General features: G+C 35.6%; 1 protein-coding gene across 1 annotated transcript; it reads right to left on the bottom strand.

Moving 5' to 3' along the window:
* Window positions 1-520: 520 nt before the first annotated feature.
* Window positions 521-27914, bottom strand: LOC306850385 (growth arrest-specific protein 7-like). Its single transcript, XM_079385988.1, has 10 exons — window positions 27627-27914; window positions 17435-17524; window positions 14679-14791; window positions 14093-14167; window positions 13576-13654; window positions 12920-13051; window positions 11917-12040; window positions 7435-7514; window positions 6451-6549; window positions 521-2457 (listed from the first exon to the last, which is right to left on the bottom strand). Exons 1-10 carry the CDS (start codon window positions 27759-27761, stop codon window positions 2344-2346), a joined length of 1041 nt encoding a protein of 346 aa, XP_079242114.1. The 5' UTR covers window positions 27762-27914; the 3' UTR covers window positions 521-2343.

Below are 27914 nucleotides of genomic sequence, written 5' to 3'. Positions count from 1 at the left end.
GCTGTCTGTTTACATGTAATTGCTACATGCTAATGTTGCTGAAAAGAAGAAACCTCAATGGTGATAAACAATTAGAGTTCTTTTTTTATTATTATTATAGACAATGTAGTCATTTCCTGGGCAAATTCAACATAAACATCATATCTTGATAAACATGTTGATAAATGAATATTATCAATGAAGACTATTAAATTGAGAGCAAATAAATCAACATTTACAATATTATATATATATATATATATAAAAGATCTAGTTTGGAACACAGACATTAAACTGAACGGTTCTTCAGAATACACATAATGCACACCATTGACATCAAGATTCAATACAATTTCTGCAACATGTAGTTCTAGAATAGCTTGGGCAATGCAGTACAGTAAAACTTGTTACATGCTAAACAGCAAATGTAAACCAGTCATACCCCATGTTAAGTGAAAAGAGAGCGATTGTTAGTAACTTCAGTAAATAATAACCTGGATGCATTACCTTTCATGGTACAGCATTTTTTCTTATAAATTTTAGATTTACTTTCACATTATCGGACATGCTAATGTGCATTTTACAATGTTTTCAGCTGAGCACTAATGATCCAAATCATGTATTTCTGGTGTGCTTGAGTTTATTTGATTTTTTTTTACACTAATAGTGCTTGTTTTTATTAACTCTAACCACTACTGATTTTCTTCCCATATTGATCAATAGTAAAAATAAATACAAATCTGCAAGGAATTTGAATGAAAGCACAGATATTTTCTTTTCCCAAAGTGTGCTTTGATTTCCTGTGCTATATAAATATACCAAATTCCTCAATATCACCGTATAAAGTTTGAAAATTGCAAGGTTTCATCTATCTTCCAGTATTCGAGCTGTGCTGTTCGAACAGTGTGAGAATTAGCTGCCTATGACAATGTGCATTCAGCAAAAACTTGTGGCATCCATCAGTCAAATGTTTATGTATCTTTTAAAACATAGTCCGACGAAGACTACAGAGAGATGAGCATGATGTAGGATGACCCTGATAACAAACACAGACAAAAAAACGCCACGCACATATTTACAATTATGTACAAACACTTAACACAATAGATTGTGAACATTCAAAGGCAATTAACCTTTAGGCACTAAAAGGTGTACATTATAACATAAATCATTAGAATTCACATCTGATCCACCTTCGATTGACACCTTGGATTCTACAGCCGAACCATATAATTTCACCATTAAGAAACATTCTATAAACTGCTTTAGAGCAACCTAGAGAAGAAGTTTAGACGCCAACAGAGTAAATCTGGCTGCATAAGGGGATTTCTTGGCTTCAACTGGGAAAAATTATATGACTTTGCTATCGAGTCCTGGTTAGTTGACACGTCTTCCATGAACACAATCAATGGACTAACCAGCACCACTCAACTTACACATCCATTAACAACTAGTCCTACATTTAGACAAAACATGCTTTTCTGTAAAATAAATCTTCAAAAATATGAAAATATATCAATTCCTAAACAATGCAACCTGACCCCTCTCTCATAAGGAAGGCTGTTGATTCGCCAGCAGTTTATGTGGAGTTTGTGAAAATAGCATTAAAAACTTTCCACTGCATTCCTTGTTGCAAAAAAAAAAAAAAAAAAACTTTTTTTTTTTAAAATACAGTACAGATTTAACAATACTAAACAATGATATACTTTAACCTCCACCCACAACCCCCCGGCTGGTTATTTCTGTTAAGGATGAATCATTTTTGAGGTTTTTGAACTCCTATGTGGCATCCTGAAGCTGTCCGTTTACACTTTGACTCATACTTTTGTCCAGGCAATTGTAAATATCTGCAAACTAGCTGTGTAGTTCAATGTGCGTACACTTTTTCAACACCGAAAAGATTAAAAAAAATTGATTGGATGAAATTTGTTTAACAGGCACCCACTACGGAAAATAAACTAAGAGGTGTTTTACTATACAGTGTTTGTTCAGATCTCTATTAATGGTGCCTCGACTACTTGAATCATGTTAATGTATAATAGACATACCGGGAAGTCTTAAGTAGCATCTTATCCAAAGGACATGCAGGATTATATGGATGGCTACTCAGTATCATAATGCATCTGCTGTTCTGCTGTACTTTCCCGCAACTCGTTCCACATGGCATTAAGAAAATCTTCTATAAAGCTTTGAGTTTGTAATTATCTAATATTTTCAGTGGAAATACACAAAACAAGCAGTGCTTCAAGGGGTGATACCTGTATGGCTTTGGCTGAGAGGTTGAAGTACTCAGGTAGACAGGCATGCAGGTAGATTCATATAGTATAATGCATGTGTGTGTGTGTGTTTGTGTGTGTGTTTTGTCTAGATGTCCATGTCCACAGGTCTCAGATCCCCCGTCTTGTGTTCCTTTACCCAGAGCTCTCTGTCTTTGGCAGGATCCATACTCTGCAGGAGCTGGTCCACCGGCTCCATCGTCTAAGAAACGAGACAAATCAGAAAAGGTCTGAGATTTTTGCTACCACAAACACTAGTAAAATGTACACTACCCTTTAAACATTTTTGGGGAAGAAATTTACACTTTTATTCAGCAAGGATGCAATAAATCGATCAAAAGTCACACTAACATTTATAATATACAAAATATTTATATTTAAAATAAATGTTGTTCTTTTGAATTTTCTGTTCAAACTGTTTTCAACACTGAAAAATATAAAGTTTCTTGACCAGCTAATCGGTATGTAAGAATGATGTGTATATATACATATATATATATATATATATATATATATATACACCAAGAAAAACGTTTCTTCTGAAGAAAAGACACCTCCAAGCTAGACTGAAGTTTAAAGGACAACCTCGAGAAAAATTAAGCATACTGGAAATGTGTCCTTTGGTCAGATGTAGGGCTGCGCGATATATCGAACGCGATGATCATGTGCATCTCGTCAGTAAAGCCGGTTCCGTGATTAGCAGTAAATCTCCATCACGTGCTTTCAGATGGAGCGATAATTAATACACAGAGCCGTAGATCACTGACAAGCTACGCAGTATCATGTTCATAATCGAAGGCGATTCATTTGTGATTTTGAACGTGATATTGCTTCGCTTGTAAGCGAATTATGGCTGTGCATTAAATGTCGCTCCATCTGAATGCAGGTGATGGAGATTAACTACTAATCACAAAACCGGCTTTACTGATCATGAGCATGATCATCACATTTGATTATTTGCACAGCCCTAAAATACATATACATGTACAGTGTCCTTTTTTTTTTCTTTTCATTTTTTGCAGATTTGTCACACTTTTTTGTCACAAAGATTCAGATCAACAAACAAATTTTAATATTACACAAAGATAACCCGAGTAAATACAAAATGCAGTTTTGAAAGGACGATTTCATTTATTAAGGGAAAAAAGCTGTCCAAACCTGCCTGGCACTACGTGAAAAAGTAATTGTCCCCTAAATCTAATAACTGGTTGTGCCACCCTTTGCAGCAACAACTGCAATCAAATGTTTGTGATAACTGGCAATGAGTCTTTCACATCACTGTGGATGAATTTTGGCCCACCCTACTTTGCAGAATTGTTTTAATCCAGCCACATTGGAGGGTTTTCAAGCATGAAAGGACTGTTTAAAGGACGGAACCGACGGAAAATGAAAAGTTGCAATTTTCTAGGGTGATATGGCTAGGAAATGTACTCTCATTCCGGTGTAATAATCAAGGAACTTTGCTGCCGTATCATGGGTCCAATGTGGCTGGATTAAAAAAATTCTGCAAAGAACGGTGGGCCAAACTTCATACACAGTGATGTGAAAGACTCATTGCCAGTTATCACAAAAGCTTGACTGCTAAAGAGACAAAAGTTGAACTTTTTGGAAGGTGTGTGTCCTGTTATATCTGGCGTAAAACCAACACAGCATTTCATAAAAAGTACATCATACCAACAGTCAAACATGCTGGTGGTAGTGTGATGGTCTGGGGCTGCTTTGCAGCTTCAGGACCTGGACGACTTGCCATAATTGATGGACCATAATTGATGAACTTGCCATTGCTTGATTACAGAAGAGTCAAGTTTTAAATAGGAAAATTATTGAAACTCTTTGATCATTTTTGAGCGAGATGCTATCAGTCTAATCCGATTCAATGATCTATGCTAAGCTAAGCTAAAAGTGCTACCACCAGACCCAGAGATCGGCTGAATGGATTCAAAAACGGTAAAACTCAACTGTTAAACTCTAGGGGAGTTGTAAAATGAGCCTATTTTTTTCCTTTAAGGTCATGCCACAGAATCTCAATCGGATTTAAGTCCGGACTTTGACATGGCCACTCCAAAACCGTAATCTTGTTTTTCTTGAGCCATTCAGAGGTGGACTTGCTGGTGTGTTTGGGATCATTGTCCTGCTGCATAACCCAAGTGCGCTTGAGCTTGAGGTCACAAACTGATGGCCGGACATTCTCCTTCAGGATTTTCTGATAGAGTGCAGAATTCATGGTTCCATCAATTATGGCAAGTCATCCAGGTCCTGAAGCTGCAAAGCAGCCCCAGACCACTACACTACCACCAGCAGGTTTGACTGTTGGTATGATGTACTTTTTATGAAATGCTGTGTTGGTTTTACCCCAGATGTAACAGGACACACACCTTCCAAAAAGTTAAACTTTTGTCTCATCAGTCCACAGAATATTTGCTCAGAAGTCTTGGGGATAATCAAGATATTTTTTTGGCAAATGTTAGACGAGCCTTTGTGTTATTTTTGGTCAGCAATGACTTTTGCCTTGCAACTCTCCCATGAATGCCGTTTTTGCCCAGTCTCTTTCTTATTGTTGAATCATGAACAATATCTTATTGTTGAATCATGAATTTCCCTCCATTTGCATAATGGCTCTGACCGTGGGTCGCTGGAGTCCCAAAGCCTTAGAAATAGCTTTATAACCCTTTCTAGACTGATACATGTCAACTATTTTGTTTCTCAACTGTTGAATTTTAAAACTTGAATTTCTTTAGATTGCGGCATGATGTGTTGCTCTTTAAGCATGCTTCACTTTGTCAGACAGGCTCTATTTAAGTGATTTCTTGATTCAACAGGTCTGACAGTAATCACGCCTGGGTTTAGATGTAATTTAGGGAAAAAAATTAATTTTAGATGTAATTTTGGGTTTAGTGAAATTTAACTCAGCTTTCTAAAATAATGTGGTTAATCACACTTTCATGATTTAACAGGAGGGAGCAATGAATTTTTCACGTAGGGCCAGGTCGGTTTGGACAGCTTTTTTCCCTTAATACATGAAATCATAATTTAAAAACTGCATTTTGTATTTACTTGCATGATCTTTGTGTAATAGTGAAATTAGTTTGATGATCTGAATCTTTTAAGTGTGACAAATATGCAAAAAATAAAAAAAGGAAGGGGGCAAAAAGTTTTTATTGCACTGTATATATATATATATATATATATATATATATATACACTGTATACATATAATAAAGCCACATATTATTTGTCTTCAAAAAGTCTTTTTTGGCCACTTCTTTAAGTGTCACAGGAAACATGTTAATTAAGGCTGAGATGCTGTTTGAGATCCATCTGTTAAACACACTCAGACTTATGGTGAGTGTTACTCTGTGAAGTTGCGACCGCTGGCAGCTAGTCTCCTGTGAAGACAGCAGCTTTCACTAGCACACCCCGAGGGCTCTGGGGCAGGTGTTTAGACTCTGTTTTCCTTGAAATACGAGCTGTGCGGATTTCTAATGTGTCTTTTAACTTCTGATTCAGCAAATCATTATGTAACCGAAATCCACACATTATCTGAAGATTATCTTGACAAGCACAAATACAGAGAAATGGAGGCATTTGAATTTACAAGAGCTTGCTGAGTTAGCTTCTATAATAATTGTTTCCACTTTTTATATTTAAAACATTTTTTTCCTTTATATCTCTTAATCATAAAAAGTATTCAGATCCTTATAAGTTCATGAATGTCTTTGCTTAATATAACAAAATATCAATCAATCACATTTGCAGTAAATACCAAGTAATTATGGAAAGTAACATTAATTATTCAGTAATAGTATAAATAGTTATAAACAGTAATAGTATAAATAGTTCACACAGGTGTCCTGCTAGGACACCTGTGTGAACCTCAGGAGAACTGATTTCATACATACATTAAAATCACCAAAACACCAACTGATTCAGTCATTGAGCACAAATGTCTCAGAAAACTGAAATTATTTCTGAGAAAAGCTTGTGCAGCATTTATTTGCACTGAGCGCAGAGCACATGATAAAGCTCATGTAATGAGATTCTTAGATTGTATGAAAGATAATTTGAAAACCGCTTTAATGAAATTCTATCGCAGTATAGATAGCTGCAGATAATATCTGAATATGAAGCAAAGTTGGGTTATGAAACTGCATTCAGTTGGGTGCGTTTCCCAGAAGAACACACTGCTGTTACTCACACTTTGGTTGAACATGTCCGTCTCATGCCGCAGTGTGGTGTACTGACGCAGAAGCTGCTGTATCGTCTCTACCCGCTCCACCTCCAACCTCTCCAACTCCTTCAGAGCGCAAACACAGACAATCACACACATAAGATCAGCCTGCATATTACTATTACTATTTACATTTTCTTCATGGTAAAATTCATTATTCCTAATAAAGTATAAACCTTTCAAGACAGACCTACCATGGGCACACAGATTAAGCAATGGTATACGATACAGAAGCCACAATATTTTATATCATTTTTAGAATACTGCATTATGTTTCTAAATTCCCTGTAAAGAACTACACTACCCACAATCCTCCACCAAGCTCCACCAATCAGAAAAGAGGATATTAGCAGAAACCTGTATATGATTTCTGTAAATCAAAACCTTAATATATATCGTTTTATACTTACACTAAACGACTGTCAGCCAATAGTTTTATAATGATCAGTATATTATGGCATTTGCAGTGCTTCATGGGATTTGTAGTTCATTGCCTTACTCAAAGCATTTTTTTTTTTATTATTTAAATCAAAATCTGTGATGAATCATCTCAGACCTGGTTGGTTTAGTTCATGCTTAAAGCTCCCTTATTAAAAATGTAAATTCTATAAAGAAAATAAAGAGGAATTAGTTTTATTTACTGCTATTATTAATTATAGTAGTTGTGAAAGTAGTGTGTTTTTCCCATATTGCTGTTGCTGACATTTTGTAAAAGATATAAGCAACACAAATTTTTACATTACAGATTTACCACAATTAATAGGTAAATAATAAAAATAATAATAAAAGGGCTGTTTTGAATAATTTATTATAATGATAAATGAGCCTCATAAAGAAGAATCATTAAGAAAATTCAGATATCACTGCATTATGAATATGCATGAAGTTTCATTTCGCACAAGGAAACTAGAGAGACTAGACAATAATTAGTAATAAAATAGAAATAATTACCAGGCTTGTGGTGACCATCTCCTCAAACCACTTTGACTGAGCCTGATTGTAAAGGTCCACACAGCGCATTAGATCATCACCTATTCACATAAAACATAGAGACATTATTCCAATCATACATGCAGCTACAAAATAAAATATTAAATAGAAAAAGAAAATGTAGTTAATTCTTAAACCAAGACAATATAAACCCAGATTTTTAAAGCATTTGATTTCATCTTCAACTTGAAGTAAACATATTAAGATAAACATATCGAAAATATATCAGAAACTATATAAGAAAAATCTTTCAAATCCACAAGAACTCATGCACTTAAATTACATGAATTTTAGCAATTCTTTCCAAAATGTACACTGCATATGTCATGCGATCAGATGATCATTCAATATGTTTTTTTATTAAAATATTTTTTAGACACATTTCCTAAATCAAATGATTGTGCTTCACAACTGAATAAATAAACCTTGTTTTAAAGATATTTGGATATTTTTACTAGTAAACTAGTGAAATATACTCATTTTATTTTAGTTTTAATATTTTCTTATTTAATCAGTGCTTGACTTTACCAGCAGGGGACAGTCTACACTCATTTATTACTATTTGCATTCCCTTCTTCAACACAATAATCACAGGTATCGTTTAAACTCAAGCTGTTTACCAGGAAACACTGTTCCCAAACTGCAGTACTGGGCTTTACAATTACATGCATAATTAAAGGTAAACTGAGGCAAAAGGAGGCAGACTTGTGAGAGAAAAATATCGACACCTTGGAAGAAAAAAGAAACAGATCACTCCATCTATATGTAAATGAGATCCAGGCTTTAAAGACATTTGCATTAGTGATTTGAGCCATCATGATTATTGAAGGAAAACAGTGTTTGAGCCATGCTTAATGTCTGGCCGTTGATTTATAGCGGGAACTGCGACTTGTTCAGTGCGTGGGACTTTGAGAAAGAGAGAGACACAGATAACATCATACAGGGTTTTTCTACTGAGCTCAGCTGCAGAGGAAAGCACTGTAAAGCTCTTGGCAGCAGCACAATTAAAAACAATCTCCTACAGTCAAGCACTGGGAAAGATCTCTGCAAACAAAGAAAATCAAAGCTGACTGAATCTAAAACACCATTTGACACTGATATCTTACAGCACAATTATCACATGGCTTTCTGTAACAGGGGTGATTATAATCAATAACAAACGAGTTCAATAATATAAACCAGGTTTTTACATTGCCTTTTAAAATGTGTGCTAGTGTTGTGGCTGGCTGCCAGCGTGATGCTTTGCATTGCTATGCATTGCTAATGTTTCTGGGTGGTTAATAGGATGTTGCTTGCTGGTTGAAAAAAGTCTCTATAATATTCTGGTCTTTAGCAGGTTGCTCAATCAGTGTAAGTCTAAAATGACGTTTTGCAGATCTCTAAATAGAATCATCCCCTTGCAAGACCCTTCCTAAAATCTAAAGACAATTATACATTTTCTTGTATAAAGAAATTCATACAGTGTGAGGCTATATAAATGAGACAACTTCTCATTATTAATTAATTACTAACTGCAACCTTTGCTTCAATAAACTCCTAATTTGCTGCTTATTAATAGCTAGTAAGGTGGTTGTTTTGTTTAAAATATGTTAAGAAAAATATGTTAAGTTTATACATTTAAAATATTTTTATATAATATCAATTATTTGAATATAAATATATACATGGAAATATTTTCAATATGTATACTTTGCGTGTATGTATATATACATAATAAATATACACAGCATACACACATATATTATGTAAACAAATACTTTTATTTTGGATGCGATTAATCGCTTGACAGCACTAAAAATAATTCTTTATTATGTGAAAATTTATTCTCTCCTTAAGTTCAATGATTTGGTCTTTATTTCTTACTCTCTTTGAAAAAAATTAAATGTAATACAAATAATATAAAATCGACAAATTTGTTACATTTTTGTGTCAATATATATTTAATAAACATAAAAAGTTAACTAAACTGTAACATGCCTAAAAACTCAATTTGCAATCAATCAATCCATCTTTTATTTAGTAATATTTCTCAAAGCAGTCACCTGCAGATTTGAAAACCTATTTTATATATTATATTGTCTGCCGGAGAAAAAAAAAAATTAAACGTACTCAAATATGACATTTTATTTGTTTACCAGCATGCCATGTGACCATTAATCGGCATTAAAGATACATGAACATGCAAATGTGTTGTTAAATTATTGAAGTCGAAGATGAATTCTCAATTAGACTTCATCTAAATATTTGATAAAACTTTCGTATGCATTTTTTCGTATTCGTCATCCTTTCCTATCAAAATGCTTGCTACAGATGCGAAAACGCAGAAATCTTTTTATGACGGATGAAACTTTCGGAGGCAGTGTGTAAACGTAATTGATACAACATGAGGTCGTATTTATTTTTTAATGTGTGAAAATTTCGGACGAGAATTTTGGACTGAGTGTGCAAAGACCTTATCTCCACAAGACCAAACACCACAAGACATGTTATTATCAAGACACTTCTGTTACTTTGAAGTGAGCGCATTGTTATGCATATCACATTAATGTGGTGGTTTGGGAAGTTGAATAGTGAAGCAGGAACTTCTCTCACAGTGCTGTTATAGTCTGAAGCACTGTGTCTGTGCGTGAGTCTGTCATGGTCATTTGGTCCTCTGTGCAGATGGAGTCAGTCTATAAGCACTGAATAAGACACCATTAGGGTCCTCAATAATGCACCAGTCACTCAGGCCAACAGGTTGATGGTGGAGTGAATTCTCCCCCGTGTCGCGTCCCACCGTGTGAACCTCAGGGTTGCCAGGTCTTCCTGCATTAGGGATGTGTGAGTGTCCAGCTCAGGGCAAATCCGGCATTGATAGTAGGCGTCCGGAGCAATAAGAGGCTTGGCATGCTGATCGTCAGCTCCCACGAGGCCCATTTTCCCACTACAAAAATAGATCATTACTCATGCCTTTCCCAACTCCGTCTGGAACCAATACGGCCTGGCTCCTCTTAAACACAGACTCCTGGGATTGAGCCAAAGTCCTCTTCCATCCCCTGCACTGTTCTCTCCCATCCTGTTTGTCATGCCTCTCTCCCCTCTCTCAGAAACACAGTCTCATCTCCACAGTCTCCACACGCTACAACAATGGCGCCCCATGCAAGATTTCACCTTAAAGGAAGCTCCTTACTCAACACAAAAAAGGACTGATGCCAGATTATGGAGAGTTCGTTTCATTTGCAATCCATCCTGAATGGAAGAGAATGACTGGAAGTTTTTAAATCGAGAGACTATTGAGGAAGTCAATCCTATTGAGCAGTGGAATAGCCAGGAGTTTGTCTGCCAGTGCAGTCTGATACAGTGTTATGACAGCTGGCAAACTGGCTGTGACTTGAGGATTCTGATAGTCGGAGTGTAATTGCACACAGCCAGAGCTTTTTAATGAACTTCTTAACCCTATAAAGCCTACTGTATCACATTTGAAGGCCTCTCTTTGTAAACATGATCAAAACTTTGCTGAAAAACCTGATGTACACAATCTTCGTTTTCTGTCATTTAAACCTTTTTAGCAAGTCTTTTTGCTGCAAGCTACTACAGAGCTTCTATAATAAAAAATACACAATGAAATATTATCTTACTAAGGCATATTATTGTGAAATATAGAGTCTGTTGTACTGTTCTAAAGATCTCACCGATTTACATTACAAGCTATCAGAATCTCATCTTTTTGGCCATATATATATCAGCATCTGCATTAAATTGCATACTTTTTCTCACTGTGTGCCTCTGAATAAATCTGAGGTTTGTTTTTGCCTCCTTGAGTATGAGCTTCATATTCTTACTACAGTATTTCATACTATACAAGCCATAAAAGCCTGATGTATCAAATATCATACTCAATAAAAACACATTATAAACTTTTTTATAAATATATATTATTTTAATATTGCAAAAAAAAAAAAGATAATTTCATGTCAGGCTTTACAGGGTTGAAAAAAAGAACATTCTGTCAAACTCACTCTCATGTAATTTCAAATCCATATGACTTCTGTAGAATACAAAAGATGTTCAGCAGAATGATCAAGCTGCTTTTTTCCATGAAATTAAAACATTTTGCAACTACAGGTTGTGCAGGCTCCAAATGTGCTATATTTCAAGTCTTCCGAAGCTATACAATAGCTTCGTGTGAGGACCAGACTGAAATTTAAGTCATTATTCCTTGAAACCTTTCCCATCCACTGTTGTTCTCAGATACATTCCTTTAATATACCTTCATATTTTTGGACCATGAAGCCAAAATATCACCCCTACAAACCTGAACTTACATTGTAACTCCTCTTAGTTCCAAAACTCAATGGGTTTAGTAACATCTTGGATCAAAGGAAAGTATCTTCAGGTTTATTGTGTGCAGTAAGACCACATTAGCTCAGGCTTAATGAACTGCTTGTGTACTGATGCTCTGACCTGCTTGTGTGGATTTCCGTCTGGCTTTCTTAATATCCTCCTCGGTTTTGTTGCTCAATTTGATCTCAAGCTGCTGTGTTTTCACTTCAAGATCCTTCTGTCTGTCCGCTAGAGCCTTCCGTGCCTGCAAAACACAACACGAAGCAAAAAAGACTAACCTTTGGTTTAAATAAATAGGGTACAAATTAGGTGCCTAACCTTCAGAAAAAAATGTTGACCATCAATCTCAAAAACCTGAGAGATTTTCTTTTTATTCTCTATGTGATTTGCAATTTTTTCAACCCTAAATTGAGACATCTGTTTTGTAATTTTCTATTTTCTACCAAGTAGACACTGGAGCTACTACTGTTGTTAATAGATGTTCCCACTCTGCTGCATACAATCAGATAAAGCAGTGAATAATGTGAGCTTCACTGTCTGTACTCCCAGTGATAGTTGCCGCATTGCGAGGCAGTTAAACTGTGCTCAGCTTTGTTGCATAGCTGATGGTCACTGCTGCTCATGTCGCCTGGAATGGCCAACTCTCTTTGGAAATGAATGATGGATATGTGGCCTGGAGTCAGTGCTGATGTTTAATCAGCAGGATGAACACAACTGAATCACTCAAGGCATCATACTAATGTGTTCTCATTTCACATCCAGCCATCTGCTGTCCATGCAAAAGTTTGAACAGACGTGTTGACACAGTGGCTTCTGGGAAACATTTTAGAGTACCAACAACACAGAGACTTGAAAACAAATTTTAATTTAAAATGCTTGACAAAATCAGTGTGGACTCAAAGTTCCCTTGTGAAAAAGAAGTAGCATAGTTTCAAAAAGAGCACTTATCACGGAAATAATGTACTTGAACAGAAAATACTTAAGTGCAAACTGAATGTAATATTTTCTTACACTTAATAACTGCAGTTAAAATAGAATGCATTATAGTTTATATTTATAGTAAATGCATGAAGTGCACTTATTTTTCATAAGGGTTTAAACAAAACAATCATGCACTTTGTACCTTCTCCACAGCAGCATAACGGCTGACCAGCTGCTTCCTCAGGTCAGCGATGTGGTGATCGTATTTCTTCATGTCTTTTTTAAAGTTGTCTCCTCTGAAGGTCAGTAAAGGCTTCTCGACTTCACTCTGGAGCTGGAGATAAAATCCTCTGCATCAGTTACACAGCTGCATGGCAAGTCTGGGCATGAACACTGAATGGCATCTGAAATGAACTTGTGAGGTGTGGGGTTTTTTGCATTTGTATGGAGTTTTTGCTTCAGTAATGATGATGATGTTCTTTAAAAGAAAGGCTTTTTTTTTGCTGTCTCCGTAAATCATACATGATCTGAGAGAATAAGACTGCAGAATCACCTCCATCTTTCTGCAATTAATCACCCACACTGCTGCTAAATGGAGCACGCTAGTGTGAACACGGGAAAGCACAGCGGTGGAAATAGACAAATAGCAGCAGACTGAAGAAGGCTGTGTAGCTCATTACATACAGGCGGCTAATAACATCTCTGAGGGGAAGCTATTCAGTACAGCACAGAAATGAAATAAAGGCCAGATACTTCATCTTCCCTGGCAATGCGGGAGCTAGAACTGCCAATTTCTCAACTGGATCTTATTTCACCTCGATTGAGAAATGTTACAACAGAGAACTAAGAATTGCCCACCTTTGAGGAGAACTTGAGATGGACCTCGGCTTCATCAGCTAGACTCTTCTTCAATTGGGCCCAAGCTTCTCCAAGAGTCCTAAATCAAACCAGAGCCCAGGAAAGATGGTTCAAGCTACTGTTTTACATTTAATTTAACATTCTACTTTTTAAAAGTGTGTTAGAAACTGTCATGAAATTGTCTCTCTTTAAGTTCACTAACGTGGCCTTTCATTCAGTTAATAACATATTATCTACAAGTGCATATTTCTAAGTATATACTTTCAAGATTTGCAGTACACCAAAAGTGCATATTCAATACAATTAAGCATGTGTAAGGCTTTTTTAATAACGTGTTCATCTAATAAACCACCAGTCAACATTTACATCTTCTCAAAGTGATCTGTATATAACTCAATGCTCAAAATATTTTAATTCCAATAGTTGATGAGTTAAAAATAGTGAAGGAAATGCAGCTAAAAAGTGTCCAGTATACAAACTCCTTTAATATTACTTAAAAATCATTTTTGTAATGTACCCTTCCTCTTGTGCTGCCATTGGGAACATGGAGAGTTTGGAAAGGTTCTTGGCATATTCCTCTTCGATTTTTATCCTGAAACATCAAGCATTCATCAAGAAAAGAAAGACATTAAATATATTTAATGTGACAATCTCATATAGTACTACTGGCAGAACTCCATGTGTACCATGCCAATATTGCAGTCCTTCAGATCTGTATTATGGTAATACCCTGTGTTTTTGAATATAGCTATCCTTCAGCACTCTATTATATAAGTATTATGGTATTAGCATCTGATACATCACTATACATTTTGTAATGGCATAATCTGTTTCTGTGAATCCTCTGATCCATTCCTATCCTTTCAGATGGAAGCCGTAACATTGGTTCGATCAAACACTGTGAGTTTGGTTTGATTCTTTGATTTGGTTTGATTGAGAAAAGATATGTTCATATCATTTTACAATTTTTTAAACTTTGTGACTTGTGTCAGAATGTTTAGATATGTTTTCAGTGTGCAAAACGAAACATAACACTCAAAAAGGCAATAGAGAGTGAAGTGTTATGTAAGAATGATGTCAGTATGAGAGAGAGGCTTGCCCACCTTTCTCTGATGAACTCTGCCATCTCTTTCTGCATCTGCTTCCCCTTCAGCTGTTTCTGCAGCAGCACCTCAAACCCTGACACTGTGGCCCCCTGAGGGTCCCTCTTATCGGCCTGCAGAGGACAGAGCGACGTTACGCACACGCAGCGTCGTTCATGCAACCACTTCATCAGCAACAGACTGTCAACAACATGTGAGCACGATCAGATGTGTGTGAGAGCGGCCACATGTGAGCGTGAGTCACAGCGTGGGTTTGCATGAATCAGAGCGCGTGGGAGGGGGTGTACACCCTTGCGGCTGTAACTTTGAGTGTGCGTTTCAGTGAGGGGTGTGTATAGGTTGTTGAGGGTATTACTAATGTAATGCGAGGGCTCCTGATGCAGTTTGTGTGCGCAGAATGTTAATGAAATATGCTTTTCTTTCACTGTGTGTGTGGAGGTGTAAGAGTCTGCTGTTGTGACGGCCGCTGACGTGCCATCCCACACATGACAGAAGTGTCCTAACCTCTTCACACGCTCGGATTGAGAAACAGCCAGGAAGAAGATTTCTGATAAAATACTCCTGTTATCATTTTCCTGTGCACATGCATATATCTACATGTCATTTCAATCTCTGTCCAGGGTTATTAGGAATCCCAAAACTGTAAATTTGCTGAAAATGTTCTCAAAGATGCATATGAGTTTGTTTCTTCATCTGAAGAGATTTGGAGAAATGTATCATCACTTGCTCACCAATAGAGTGAATGGGTGCCGTCAGAATGAGAGTCCAAACAGCTGATAAAAACATCACAATAATCCACACAACAGTCCATCAATGAAGTGAAAAGCTGCATATTTGTAAGAAACAAATCCATCATTAAGACGTTTTGATTTCCATAAGGCTTCCTCTAGCGATAAAGTTCATCCCATGTTGACCTCTCACTTTTGTTTAGAAGTGTTTGTTTTTATTTGTAAACTGTTTGATCTGTGCATATTTTTCTTCTGATTCAGACAGGATAACTTTTTTTTTTGCTGGAGAAAGCAATATTATGGATAGAAGACTTGTATTTTAGCAAGAAGCAACAGTTTGAAGTTAAAAATGTCTTCATGATGGATTTATTTTTACAAAACATTAACTGATGGACTATTGTGTGGATTACTTGTGGATTACTGAGATGTTTTTATCAGCTGTTTGGACTCTCATTCTGACGGCACCCATTCACTGCAGAGGATCCATTGGTGAGCATGTGAAGAAATGCTAAATTTCTCCAAATCTGTTCTGATGAACAAACAAACTCATCTACATCTTGGATGGCTTGAGGGTGAGTAAACTGTCAGCAAATTTCCACTTTTGGGTGAATTATTACTTTAACCAAATCTAAAACTATGAAAAACACTTACTTTATTATTTTTATTGAGTTGTATTTGATGTACTGAAAACTAAACTGAAATAAAAATCAAAAACTGTAGACATATTAAAAAGAAATAAATAATAATGACAAAACTACTAAACATTACTTAAATTTAAAATGAATAAACTGTCTCTGTCATGTAGAATCTGCTAGCGAATGCACACTGACTGCCTCGAACTGCAAATGTCCTTCTTGATTTAATTATCACTTTCTTTGACTCATCTGTCTGTGCATGAGGCTCAAATTACATTTTTCTTAAACCTGTCAGTGGTGATGGTTTGAGGAAATATCCCGGTCATAAATCTTAAATAGTCGTAGTGTTGCTGAGCGGTTGCTAGGTTGTTCTGGTGGTTGTTTATAAGCCCAAGTCAAGTGTCTATGATATTCTGGTCTCTAGATATGGCTCAGGTCCCCACATCATTGTAAGTTTGAGAGATTGTTTTGTCCTGTTTTATCGCCCGGCACTTAAAAGTCTGATGACTGAAAAACACATGCACATCTCTCTTCGACTCCTCAAGCTCATAAGTATAAACAATAATAAAGTGATGCTAGTTTTGCTCATGTGAACAGCAACATGCTAACAGCATCATGTTAGTCACAATGTAAAAAAATTAAAAATAAAATAAAACTTCATTACTAAGCTATAAGAATGAAAAATTAAACTAAATAAATACAACTAAATTTAGCGGCGTTTATCCTTAAAATCAAATAAAAAACAGGGTAGAAAACTGACTATATTACTCAAATATAGTCTAATATAATTAAATCTTGTTATATATATATATTATATGCAAAACAAAATATGAAAAAAGACCAAATCTGATTAAGTAAATGATTCACAGCCTTGCTGTGAAATGCCATCTGTCATAAAAATGTCAAAATAAAAACAAAGAAATATGTCCGCATACTGCAATAAAGTGCCAAAAAACACATTTAGGTCTTCCTTGGGTTGAAATGTTGCAATAGAAATAGTTTGGAAGCTTTAATTTCAACGTGTGAACAAATTCCCCCTTCATAAAACAGCGAAAACCCTTCATGATTTCAGTTTCTTTAGTAGACATCTGTATCACTTTACTTCATGTCATTTGTGTCTGTTAGTCATCAAATGAGACTGTCATTTTTACATTGCATTTTAACATGCATGATGCTGTTTCTAAGCCAATTGCTCAGTTTAATTTACTTTCCTAAACCATTTTTTTACTCACATTTAGCAAATTTGTGCTGACCCTGTGTGCTGTAACATAAGTTTGTGTCCTTTTATTTGATATGGGACTGGCATCAATACCAATCCTTATAGTATAGTATCAATACTCAGACACTGCGGTCCACCAGACACGATTGTCCTCTTTCTCTCTCTGTCTCTCACCCAGAAATAGTCGCAGTAGCTCCATTCACTGGGCTTGAGAAGCTGCTGCTCCAGTGCAGATGTGGGCACAGGGAAGGTGACGCAGTTGATCTGCGGTGAGATAAAACAGAGTTAGGTCAGCTCACAGTGTGTGTGTGCATGTGTTGAATTTTCAGCTTGGTTTTATTTTCAGACGAGTGAGATAGAGATGGCTTGTGTAAGTCTCAGAGGGGAGACCAATGAAAGGTCACGATGTAAAAGAGAATATAGACCGTGACCTATAACAGCCTGAGAATGGACAGAGTGATGGAGAAAGAGAGAGAGAGAGGGAGGGAGTATGTTTAGAATGGCATACTATTTTTAAAAGCCTACTATGCTTGTTTTTGCTATACTGCTACATTTACCTGAACACACTGCAAGAAATACTGTATGCACGTGAAGAATGAATGCTCATTATTGCATAAAACCACTTTAAACATTTCTTTTTTAAATTTTAAACACATACCCCCCGTGAAAAAGAAGTGCGCTTTAGCATACTTTAAAAAAAGTATTTACTACGGAAATAATATACTTAATATAATTCAAATGTAAAAAAATGTCCCAACATTTCCATAATTCGGGTTGTAAACTGTTACCCTTTTTTGATGTAATAAAAGATTAAGCACACTTTGTTTTCACAAGGGTAAGGCTACAATGGGATAAAGGTCCTACTCTGACCATAAATGTTTATTGATCAGAACAAAATAATTTTTTTATATAAATATTGATGGAGCAACATCACTTGCAATAATCAAAGATTATTCTGGTTTAAAGTCATTTTCAAATAAAACAGTCAAGCAATAAAATTGTCATTGCATGCTAGGACCTCATTGACTGGAACACGTCTGCAGTGCATAGCATCAAATAATTTGTATTTTGAGAGAAAATACAAAGGAAAGGGCCTTTTACCCGAGGGCTGTTGTAGCATAAATTGTAGACTATTTCAATCAAAACTCAGCCAGATTTTTCACTCACAACCACGAAACAAGCTTAAATTGTTAGGAGTGAGATTCCCAAACAATCACATCCAGCACTGAGTTCCAACCTCAGACTGCAGTTAGTGTGTGTGTGCGCTCATAAAGTGTTTGAGTATACACTCTAGGGTCCATGGCTTCTCCAATTAGCCTGTAAGCACTGTAATTATGTAATGCTCACCATCTGTACCGCCTCCTTGCCACTGCCAAACAGGATATGCTCCCTGCCATAGCCCTTCAGTGCCTCAAACACACACTCACACTTATCCATGCTCAAATACACCACTGTAAACAAATTGGTCTTAACCTCTTGTAAGCAAGCTTTTTTTTGCAAAGTTATGTTAATTATTAAGATATTTCATAAATTTGACATCTGTTTAACATGCTTATGTCATTAATTTTCTTAAACTCAGTTGAGGGGGAACAATTTTATTGCATTTAAAAAAATAATAATTATTCGTTTAATCAAGTCCCTGCTGAACATTCAAGAAATTCCCCTCAGGCATAAAGTATCAGGGTTGTAACCAGAAACTGGAAGACCACCATAGGGATGCATGTTTTATGCTTGTATTAATACGTGACCCTGGAGCACAAAACCAGTCTTAAGTCGCTGGGGTATATTTGTAACAATAGCCAAAAATACATTGTATGGGTCAAAATTATCCATTTTTCTTTTATGCCTGAAATCATTATGACATTAAGTAAAGATCATGTTCCATGAAGATATTTTGTAAATGTCCTACTGTAAATATATCAGAACTTAATTTTTGATTAGTAATATGCATTGCTTTAAGAACTTTAAAGGCGATTTTCTCAATATTTAGATTTTTTTGCTCCCAGATTCCAGGTTTTCAAATAGTTGTATCTCAGCCAAATATGGTCCTATCCTAACAAACCATACATCAATGGAAAGCTTATTTATTCAGCTTTCAGATGATGTATACATCTCAATTTAAAAAAAATTGACCCTTATGACTGGTTTTGTGGTCCAGGGTCACTTATGTGGTTGCAGTCTTTTGTTCATACTATAATTATTGTTACAGTAAGTATGGAAATGATTTCAATACATAAAGTATATTATGATAGTATCACCCAGTTTGTTTGTGCCTATAAATGGAAACTGAAATGGAATTGTAATTGAAAACATATATATGTATATCATTTATTACATCATTACTACAAACATGCTTTGTGCGATGATAATTCAACTTGTTGTATTCAAAATATGCTAGAGCTGATCATAACAGGGTTAAAGGTCATTGCAAAAATGGCTAAGAGCAACCTACGTTTGCAAATATCACTGCACAAATATGCAGATTATTACATATGTATATTTTAATTATTTACAATATTGTTGTGCAAACAAAAAATATTATAAACAATTACAAATAATTTTTTAATATAAATACATTTTATTTCATTTAAAGTAATTTATATATATATATATACTGTATATATATATATATATATAGAGAGAGAGAGAGAGAGAGAGAGAGAGAGAGAGAGATTTAGCTATATAAAAAATGTATAGAAATTATTAAGTCTTTAGCAATTAAATTGTCAAAAAATTTGTTTAGCAATTATTATTTTTTTAAATTTCCATTTCAAATTATATATATATATATAATATATATATCCAAAACCACAGAGACAAAATAGATAATATTTTGCATGCCTGTTTTGTAATATTTTTTAGGATAATATATATTGCTCAGAGAACAACCAGGGCAATCCTTGATGAATTACGACTTTTTTATCTCATCACAGCAAAGCATCTCTAAATGCTAACTTCTCAAAACCATCTGCTTCATTTACATACATCATATGTGTAAATGGACAATACAGTGCAATGCAAATTCTGCAAAACTGACCACAAAGACACACACAAAAAACACAATTACAATCGAGACACTGGATAGACTGCCCTTGAATGTGCACAGTGATAAGACCCTATACACTCACCCCAGACGCTTCCTAATCTGATGGCGTTTGAGCTGATTTACTCATTCGTGCCTCGTCACTTTGTTCATTTCATGCCTGGAAGATCGCTCTGATTGTCGTGACTGCTAGATTTTCCTTTACAGTGCCGCCACATCTATCACTCCCATTGTTTATCCTTCCCTCTCATCCGCCACAAAATGAGCCCATTCATCAGTTTCAGGCCCATCTTCTCTCCTTATAACTCTTCAGCAAGGTGATCCACCCTTATCAGGAGCTTATTACACCCTCTGTCCATGCTGAAATACATCCCACTCCACATACTTAAAAATCCAGCTTGCTCTGTGCTGATGTAAGGTCAGTTCACATCCACCAAAACTGTAACTCGAATCACCATTTGGGACACCACAGTGGTTTTGCATCAGTGCAGGAAGGGCTCTTGATATTGCAGTAAACTGGTTTGGTTGAGGGCCTCAGTTATTTCAAACATGTGCTGGGCATGAAATCTCACACTAATCAAACATCAAGGGGCTCACAGTGGTTGCATTTCATATATATATATATATCACTTTTTGTTTTTATATTTCTTATGCAAATAACGTTCCCAAACACATCAGGAATTATGCACCAATAATATTGTAGTCAGAATGGCCCAAGGGGTCCTAGTTTGGAGGGTTAACTTCGGCAATTAGCCCCCTCATGGTAGATGATGTGAATACACCATTGCTTTTCTCTAAATGTTTTAATGTATCAGAAATGTATTTAAAATTGAATAACAATCACAGAAAACAAGCACATAAAACAAGATTCGTAATGAAGTTCACTGGCAAAGACATACATTTTAAATGATAAAAATAAAAATATTAACAAATCATCTCAGCAAAACGTGTCAGTCCTCTGTCGTGTGTGTCATGTGTTCCTGCCTCTTGTGTCCATATTTGGTTTGTTTCCTGTCCTTGTTTGATGTGATTATTAGTTAATTCTTGTCCAGCCGTGTTTGTCTAATTGTCTATGATTATCCCTTGTATATTAGTCCTGTCTGTTCAGTTAGATGGCGTCTGGTCTACTCGTTACCCCCGGTGTTTCCTGTCTGTAAGCCTTGCCTTGTCCTGCCATGTCTTGTCCTGATGTCGTCATTAAAGACTGTTATTTTGAAGTTACATCCTCGTCTGCATGTTCCTGTGTCCTCCTCGTGTGTGCACCGTGACAACATGAAGGTCAATAAAGGAAATAAAATCTTGAGAAGAAAAGGATAGATTGACCACTGTAACACTTTCCATCATAAAAAATAACCAGACAAAAGATTGGCAATATATGGTTTGTTTAAAGACATGGTTCACCCAAAAATGAATTCTCTCATTTACTCAGTTTCATGTAATCCAAACATTGTACATCACCTACTTTATTGACTAAAAACAAACAAACATGAAATACAAATCAAAACAGAAAACAAAACACAAAATGCAACATAAAACCCAAAAAAAAACACACTAGTAAAAACTAAACTCAAAACAAAATATAAAACATTAACTACACAACTAAACAAAAAGTAAAGCAAAACAAAATGCAAAACAATATACAAAAAATGAAAAACAAAACAAAAACCTAAATAAAAAAACATACAATAGAAAAAGTAAAACCAAAATAAATCTTAAACTAAACAAAATGCAAAACAAAACAACAAAAATATAAAACAAAACGCACAAAAGAAAACACAAAAGAAAACTGAACAAAAAGTAAAACCAAACTAAAATTAAAACAAAAACAAATCAAAAACACTCAAACATTCTTTAAAATATCTTCTATATTCCAGAGAAGAAAGAAAGTCATACAGTATTGAAACGACATGAGACTGAGTAAATTATGTCTATTTTTGTTACATTTTTGGGTGAACTCTTGCTTTGAGAGTTAATTTAGCGCTTACATTCATGATCTCTCCCTAGACAGAGCAGTAATCACTGCCTTTAAGTCAGGAGTTTGGAAATAAACTACAACACTGGCAAACAATGTGTTTATAACTGTGTTCCCGTGTGTGTGTGTGAGTGCTTGTATAGTGAAAGGTAAAAAACGGTTTGGGTAAGCAGAATGCCTGTGCCCAGCGTATGTCTGGCACGGGCCCATGAACCCACTGCCCCACTCGCTTTTAATGCCGTAATGAACACGGCTGCTGGAAAACCAACCATTTCTGCTGAACAGCCGCACATATCACAGATCTAATGATAGCATGCAGCATGCATGAGGGACACAAAATCACCAGGCAAGCAAACAACTTAATCTAAAAAACACCAATCCAGTCAGCAGGTTTCTCTCCAGCATGCACACATACATTCATCCATACAGCAATCACAACCGCTGCTCAGACTGTAGGGTGCCTGTCCTCTGTTGCTAAGTGACCAATTGCTTTTCCTGTAAGGGCATTTTCCCCCATTACAAAACAATATTTGTACAATACCAATAACAGATGCCATAATTTCTAAGTGTAAAACATTTTCTCAAACAAACATTTCTAAAATGTGGCCTCCATATATCTCTAGTTCACAATATTCAGTTGTTTACAATTGCTGGCACTACGAGCAGCTGTTGACAGCTAGCTATTATTTGAAGCGCAGTAAAGTGCATCAGGACGGAGATCGAGCGTGAATCAGTCAGCCAAACTGACATGCTATTGGTTCCACATTAGTGATACTTAAAAGATGCTCAAGGTGAGGCAAAAGGTAAAAGCTTTGAGTCCAGCCTTTCAAACCCCCAACAACCTCACGCTATTGATTCAACATGTCTCCAATTCAGTGGTTGTCATGGAGAATCACTTGTGCATTTTCCTGAGAGAGCTAAAAATACCTTGTAATATATACAGAAATCCATATGTGCATTACACTTTCAGTAATGCACTTTGCGATACCGATATTTATAGCCAGATTTTAGCTAAATGGTGCATTTAAGCAAGATACAAATCAGTGCCATGATTCAGTGGTAGTATCAGATATACTATAGTATCTATAGTACTACAGTAAAACTATTGTTTATCTACCATAATGCAGATTAATTGCCATAGACATATCATGGGATAGTGATGTTATATCACAATAGTTTTATAATTATTTATATATTATTATCATTTGTATAATGCATAATACTTTTCATATTTAATTTTTTGTACGATAGTTTGTGTCTATGTGTATGCACAGTATACAGTACTACTGTAAAATTATAGTATATTAATTATAGTGTATATAATATAGAATTATAGTATTAATTATATTAGTATAATATATTAATTAAAGTATATATATTATAATTTATAGTATATTTCATGATATGTAAGTGGTACTGCTGTATCATATTTTTTTAATTGTTTTATTGTTATTTATATATTATTATTGTTTGTATAATGTATAATATTTTTTATATTTTATTTTTGTTCTGTATAGTTTGAATATATGTGTGTATATATAGTATCAGTTATACTACAGTATATCAGTACTACCGTAATTTAATTATAGTATATATAGAATATAATGCTAATTGTTTAGTATATGTGACTCTGGACCACAAAACCAGCCATAAGGGTAAATTTTTCCAAATTGAGATTTCTACATCATCTGAAAGCTGAATATATAAGCTTCACATTGATGTATGGTTTGTTAGGATAGGGTAATATTTGGCTGAGATGCAACTGTTTGAAAATCTGGAATGTGAGGGTGCAAAAAAACTAAATACTGAGAAAATCACCTTTAAATTGTCCAAATTAAGTTCTTAGCAATGCATATTACTAATCAAAAATTAAGTTTTGCTATATTTACGGTAAGAAATTCACTAAATATCTTCATGGAACATGATCTTTACTTAATATCCTAATGATTTTTGTCATAAAAGAAAAATTTATCATTTTGACCCATACAATGTATTTTTGGCTATTGCTACAAATATACCCCAGCGACTTAAAACTGGTTTTGTGCTCCAGGGGGCGTATTACAGAAAGTTCCTTATCTTAGGTCTTAACTTAAGAATGATGTGTTAAATTAGGATTTTTCGCAAATTCGTATTATAGAAGCAAATCTTAACTTAATTTGGGATTCTTATCCTATCTTACAAAATATTATCTTATCTCTAGTTAGGAAATCTTAAATGGCATAATCAAGATCAACAATTTACTCTCAGGTCTGTTACCAAGCAACCAACACTGCTGATGAGGTAAACAAAAGCTTCACTTTGAAAATCGCCTTTTTGCAAAAAACCGTAAGGCATTATTCACTTGCACTACAACCAGTAATGCTCCGTGACAATTTTGTTGGTCTCTATAATGCTGGTTGCAGTTTCTGTGCTAACTGTAATATGTTGTGCAGCAGTCTGTAATTACCAAAATATAACACATCTTCAGGGTCCTCCAAGAGTCTTTCTACCATTAAACATCTTTGTTCTTCATTTTCAACTATTAATACATGTAATACCATTGTCGGACAACACAGTTTTAAGCGTTTTTTCCCGTTAGCTTTCAAATAATTTTGAAGTTAGGACAGCTGTGGGGTTGTCCTAAAGTTAAGACAGTTTTTAGGGGTTTTTGTCAAGTTAGGAGGTTTCTGTAATACCCTTCTCCTATCTGTAGTTAAGATAAGATAACGCACTTAGGAAATGCTGTTCTGTAATAGCTTTTGTCCTAAATGTGGTCCTAACTGAAATTACCATGGTTACCAAACAGATAAGATTTTAAAGTTAGAATCTTTCTGTAATACGCCCCCAGGGTCACATATTAATATATTAAGTATAGTATATACATTATAGTATACTTCATGGTATGTAAGTGGTCCTGTTATATCATTATATTTTAAAATGATTATTATTTATATATTATTATTATTATTTGTATGATGTATACCAATTTTTTTTTATTTTTGTATCGTATAGTATGTATCTTTGTGTATATAATATCAGTTATACTACAGTATGTCAGTACTACAGTAAAATTGTAGTATATAGTATATCATAGTGTTAATTATATTAGTATATTATATATAATATTTATGTATAATATATAAATTATAATACAGTGATTATGGTATTTCATGGTATGTAAGTGGTTCTGTTATATCATATTTATAATTGTTTCATTATTAATTATATATAATTTTTGTATAATGTATATAATGCATTGTACAATTTTATGTGTACAAATACATTTTTCTGCATATTTTTACTGTATAGTTTGTTTGTATGTATGTGTGTGTGTGTGTGTGTATTTATTATATACTTTATATAAGACACACACATATTTGTATAATGTTCAATATATAATGCGATTTATGATCATGTATGATGTCACGCAGATGTGATATCTAGCTTTCTGCAATTAAATCTTTAATATAATGGTCAATAAACAAACTCTTTTCAACATATCTGTTCTGGTCTTTTCATTCCCACATATTTAAATAATTAATAATAATTTAAAATAATTAACATACATAAATATTTCTTGTCCATTTATTTATTTATTCACTAAGCAGCTGTGTAATAACTGGAATAATGTTCAACCATTCGGTCATTGTCAAGAAAAACTCTTCTGGGGGTTATTTGGCCATAATGACTGCACATTATCGCTTACGCTTCAATAAGCGATCAGACTTCTTTTGTTAGAGGAAATGACACGTTTATTAATGCACACCACGTACGAATACTAGAGCAGTCAGTCTATACCTGCCACTATAACGGCAGCATACTAAACGCCTGTACAAACAGTGACAGGCTGAACGACAGCTTTCTTTCATTCCTCCCATATCGCTCTCGTTCATTTCTCCCTCTTTGTGTGCAGGTTTTTTTATTTCAACACCCATTAGTTAGTACTATTGCCTTTGTCACCATGGAAACTGGACTAGCCATGTCTTCCCTGGTTCTCTAGTCTTCTCTAGTTCCCTCTCCCCGGTGGGCGGTCTCTGTTTCTCTCCTCTGACGGACACCTCACCTGCCCTATAAGCACCTGCCCTGCTCTGCAACACAAGTTTTTGAAAGCTTCCTACAGTGTATCATACAATTTTTTTGAGCCATTTCCAGGTGAAGCTGGATCAAAGCGGGGTTCGAATACAGCTGCAAAGCCATGTCTCTGCACTCACACTGCATACATCATTTGAAAATAAGTGGTGTGGCTGCGAGCGCCGCGTACGTGCACGAGATTCCCACTGTCAAGCATCAGCCATGTCACATAGCAGCTTGTGTTGCATTCAAAATACTCTCCTCCATGGTGCGGTTGGACGGTGGTCAAAAGCATTTGGAATAGCAAGCAGTCTCTTGGGCAAATCTTAGTATGTTAATGCAAGAACACGGAACGATTCTCGAAAAGCGTCGAAAAGAAATCTGATGTATTTTCCACTCCATTTGGTTCCATTCAAAGCAGTTCCCGGGAGTTCCATCATAGCAATTAAATCTCGGAATGATTATTTGAATGAACGCTTCCATGTTGGTGAATCCATTAAAACATGGTATTGCAAAACAGTGATGATGCAATCCACTAGTCATAGTGCATCTTCACACTCTCAGAAGCACACACACAAAGTTCCAGCAACATCACTCAAAAACACACACACACACACACACACACACACACGCACACACACACACACGTTGGTTTTTGTGGTTTATGGGGACTCTCCATAGGCGTAATGGTTTTTATAATGAACAAACTGTGTGTGCTATTGCCCTACACCAACCCTACACCTAAACTTAGCCCTCACAGGAGACTTTGTGCATTGTTAGATTTTCAAAAAAAAACACCATTTAGTATGTTTGTTAAGCCTTTTGAATTACGGGGACATAGGCAGTGTCCTCATAAACCATATTGTAATACCTCTGTCATACCCATGTCATTATACAAATTTGTGTCCTCATAAACCACATAAACACGCACACACACACACACACACACAAACACACACACATGCACGCACACACACACACAAACACACACACACACACATGCATGCACACACACACACACACACACACACACACACACACACACACACACACACACACATATACATGCACATGCACGCAGGCTGAGCTGTGAAGAGAGTGGCACAAAACACTGAGCAGATGTTTCACATCTGTGAAACACTTCAGAGAAACAGCCAACCACTGATTTGAAATCCCAGGGGCCAGTTCTGCAAAACTCACACATCCTGGCTCTTTCTGATCGATGTTATTATTAAAGCTGTGACTGATACATATAGAGCGTCTCATCTATACATCTGTGTCTGTGTGTGAGAAATACTCACAGTGATTTTGGTCTCCTTGATTTCCTTCTCCTTATTCTGCCTCCTGGCTGGGGAGGTGGACCCTGGGCTCTGAGGGGACAGACAGGAGGCATCATCAAAACTGCCCTCTGCATCAAAGCTTTCCTCCATCTCCATTGCTCCGTGCCTCCTCTTCTTTCTTTCTTTCTTTCTTTCTTTCTTTCTTTCTTTCTTTCTTTCTTTCTTTCTTTCGCTGTCTCACTCTTTCTCGCTGCTCTGCCACACCACTCGACTCCCGCACGCAGTCTGACTGCCTGGCTCTGTTGCTGT

This window comes from Barbus barbus (genome assembly GCF_936440315.1).
Source record: "Barbus barbus genome assembly, chromosome: 3".
NCBI lineage: Eukaryota > Metazoa > Chordata > Actinopteri > Cypriniformes > Cyprinidae > Barbus > Barbus barbus.
Note: the sequence above shows the minus strand (reverse complement) of the source record. Positions and strands in the feature narration are given on the sequence as shown.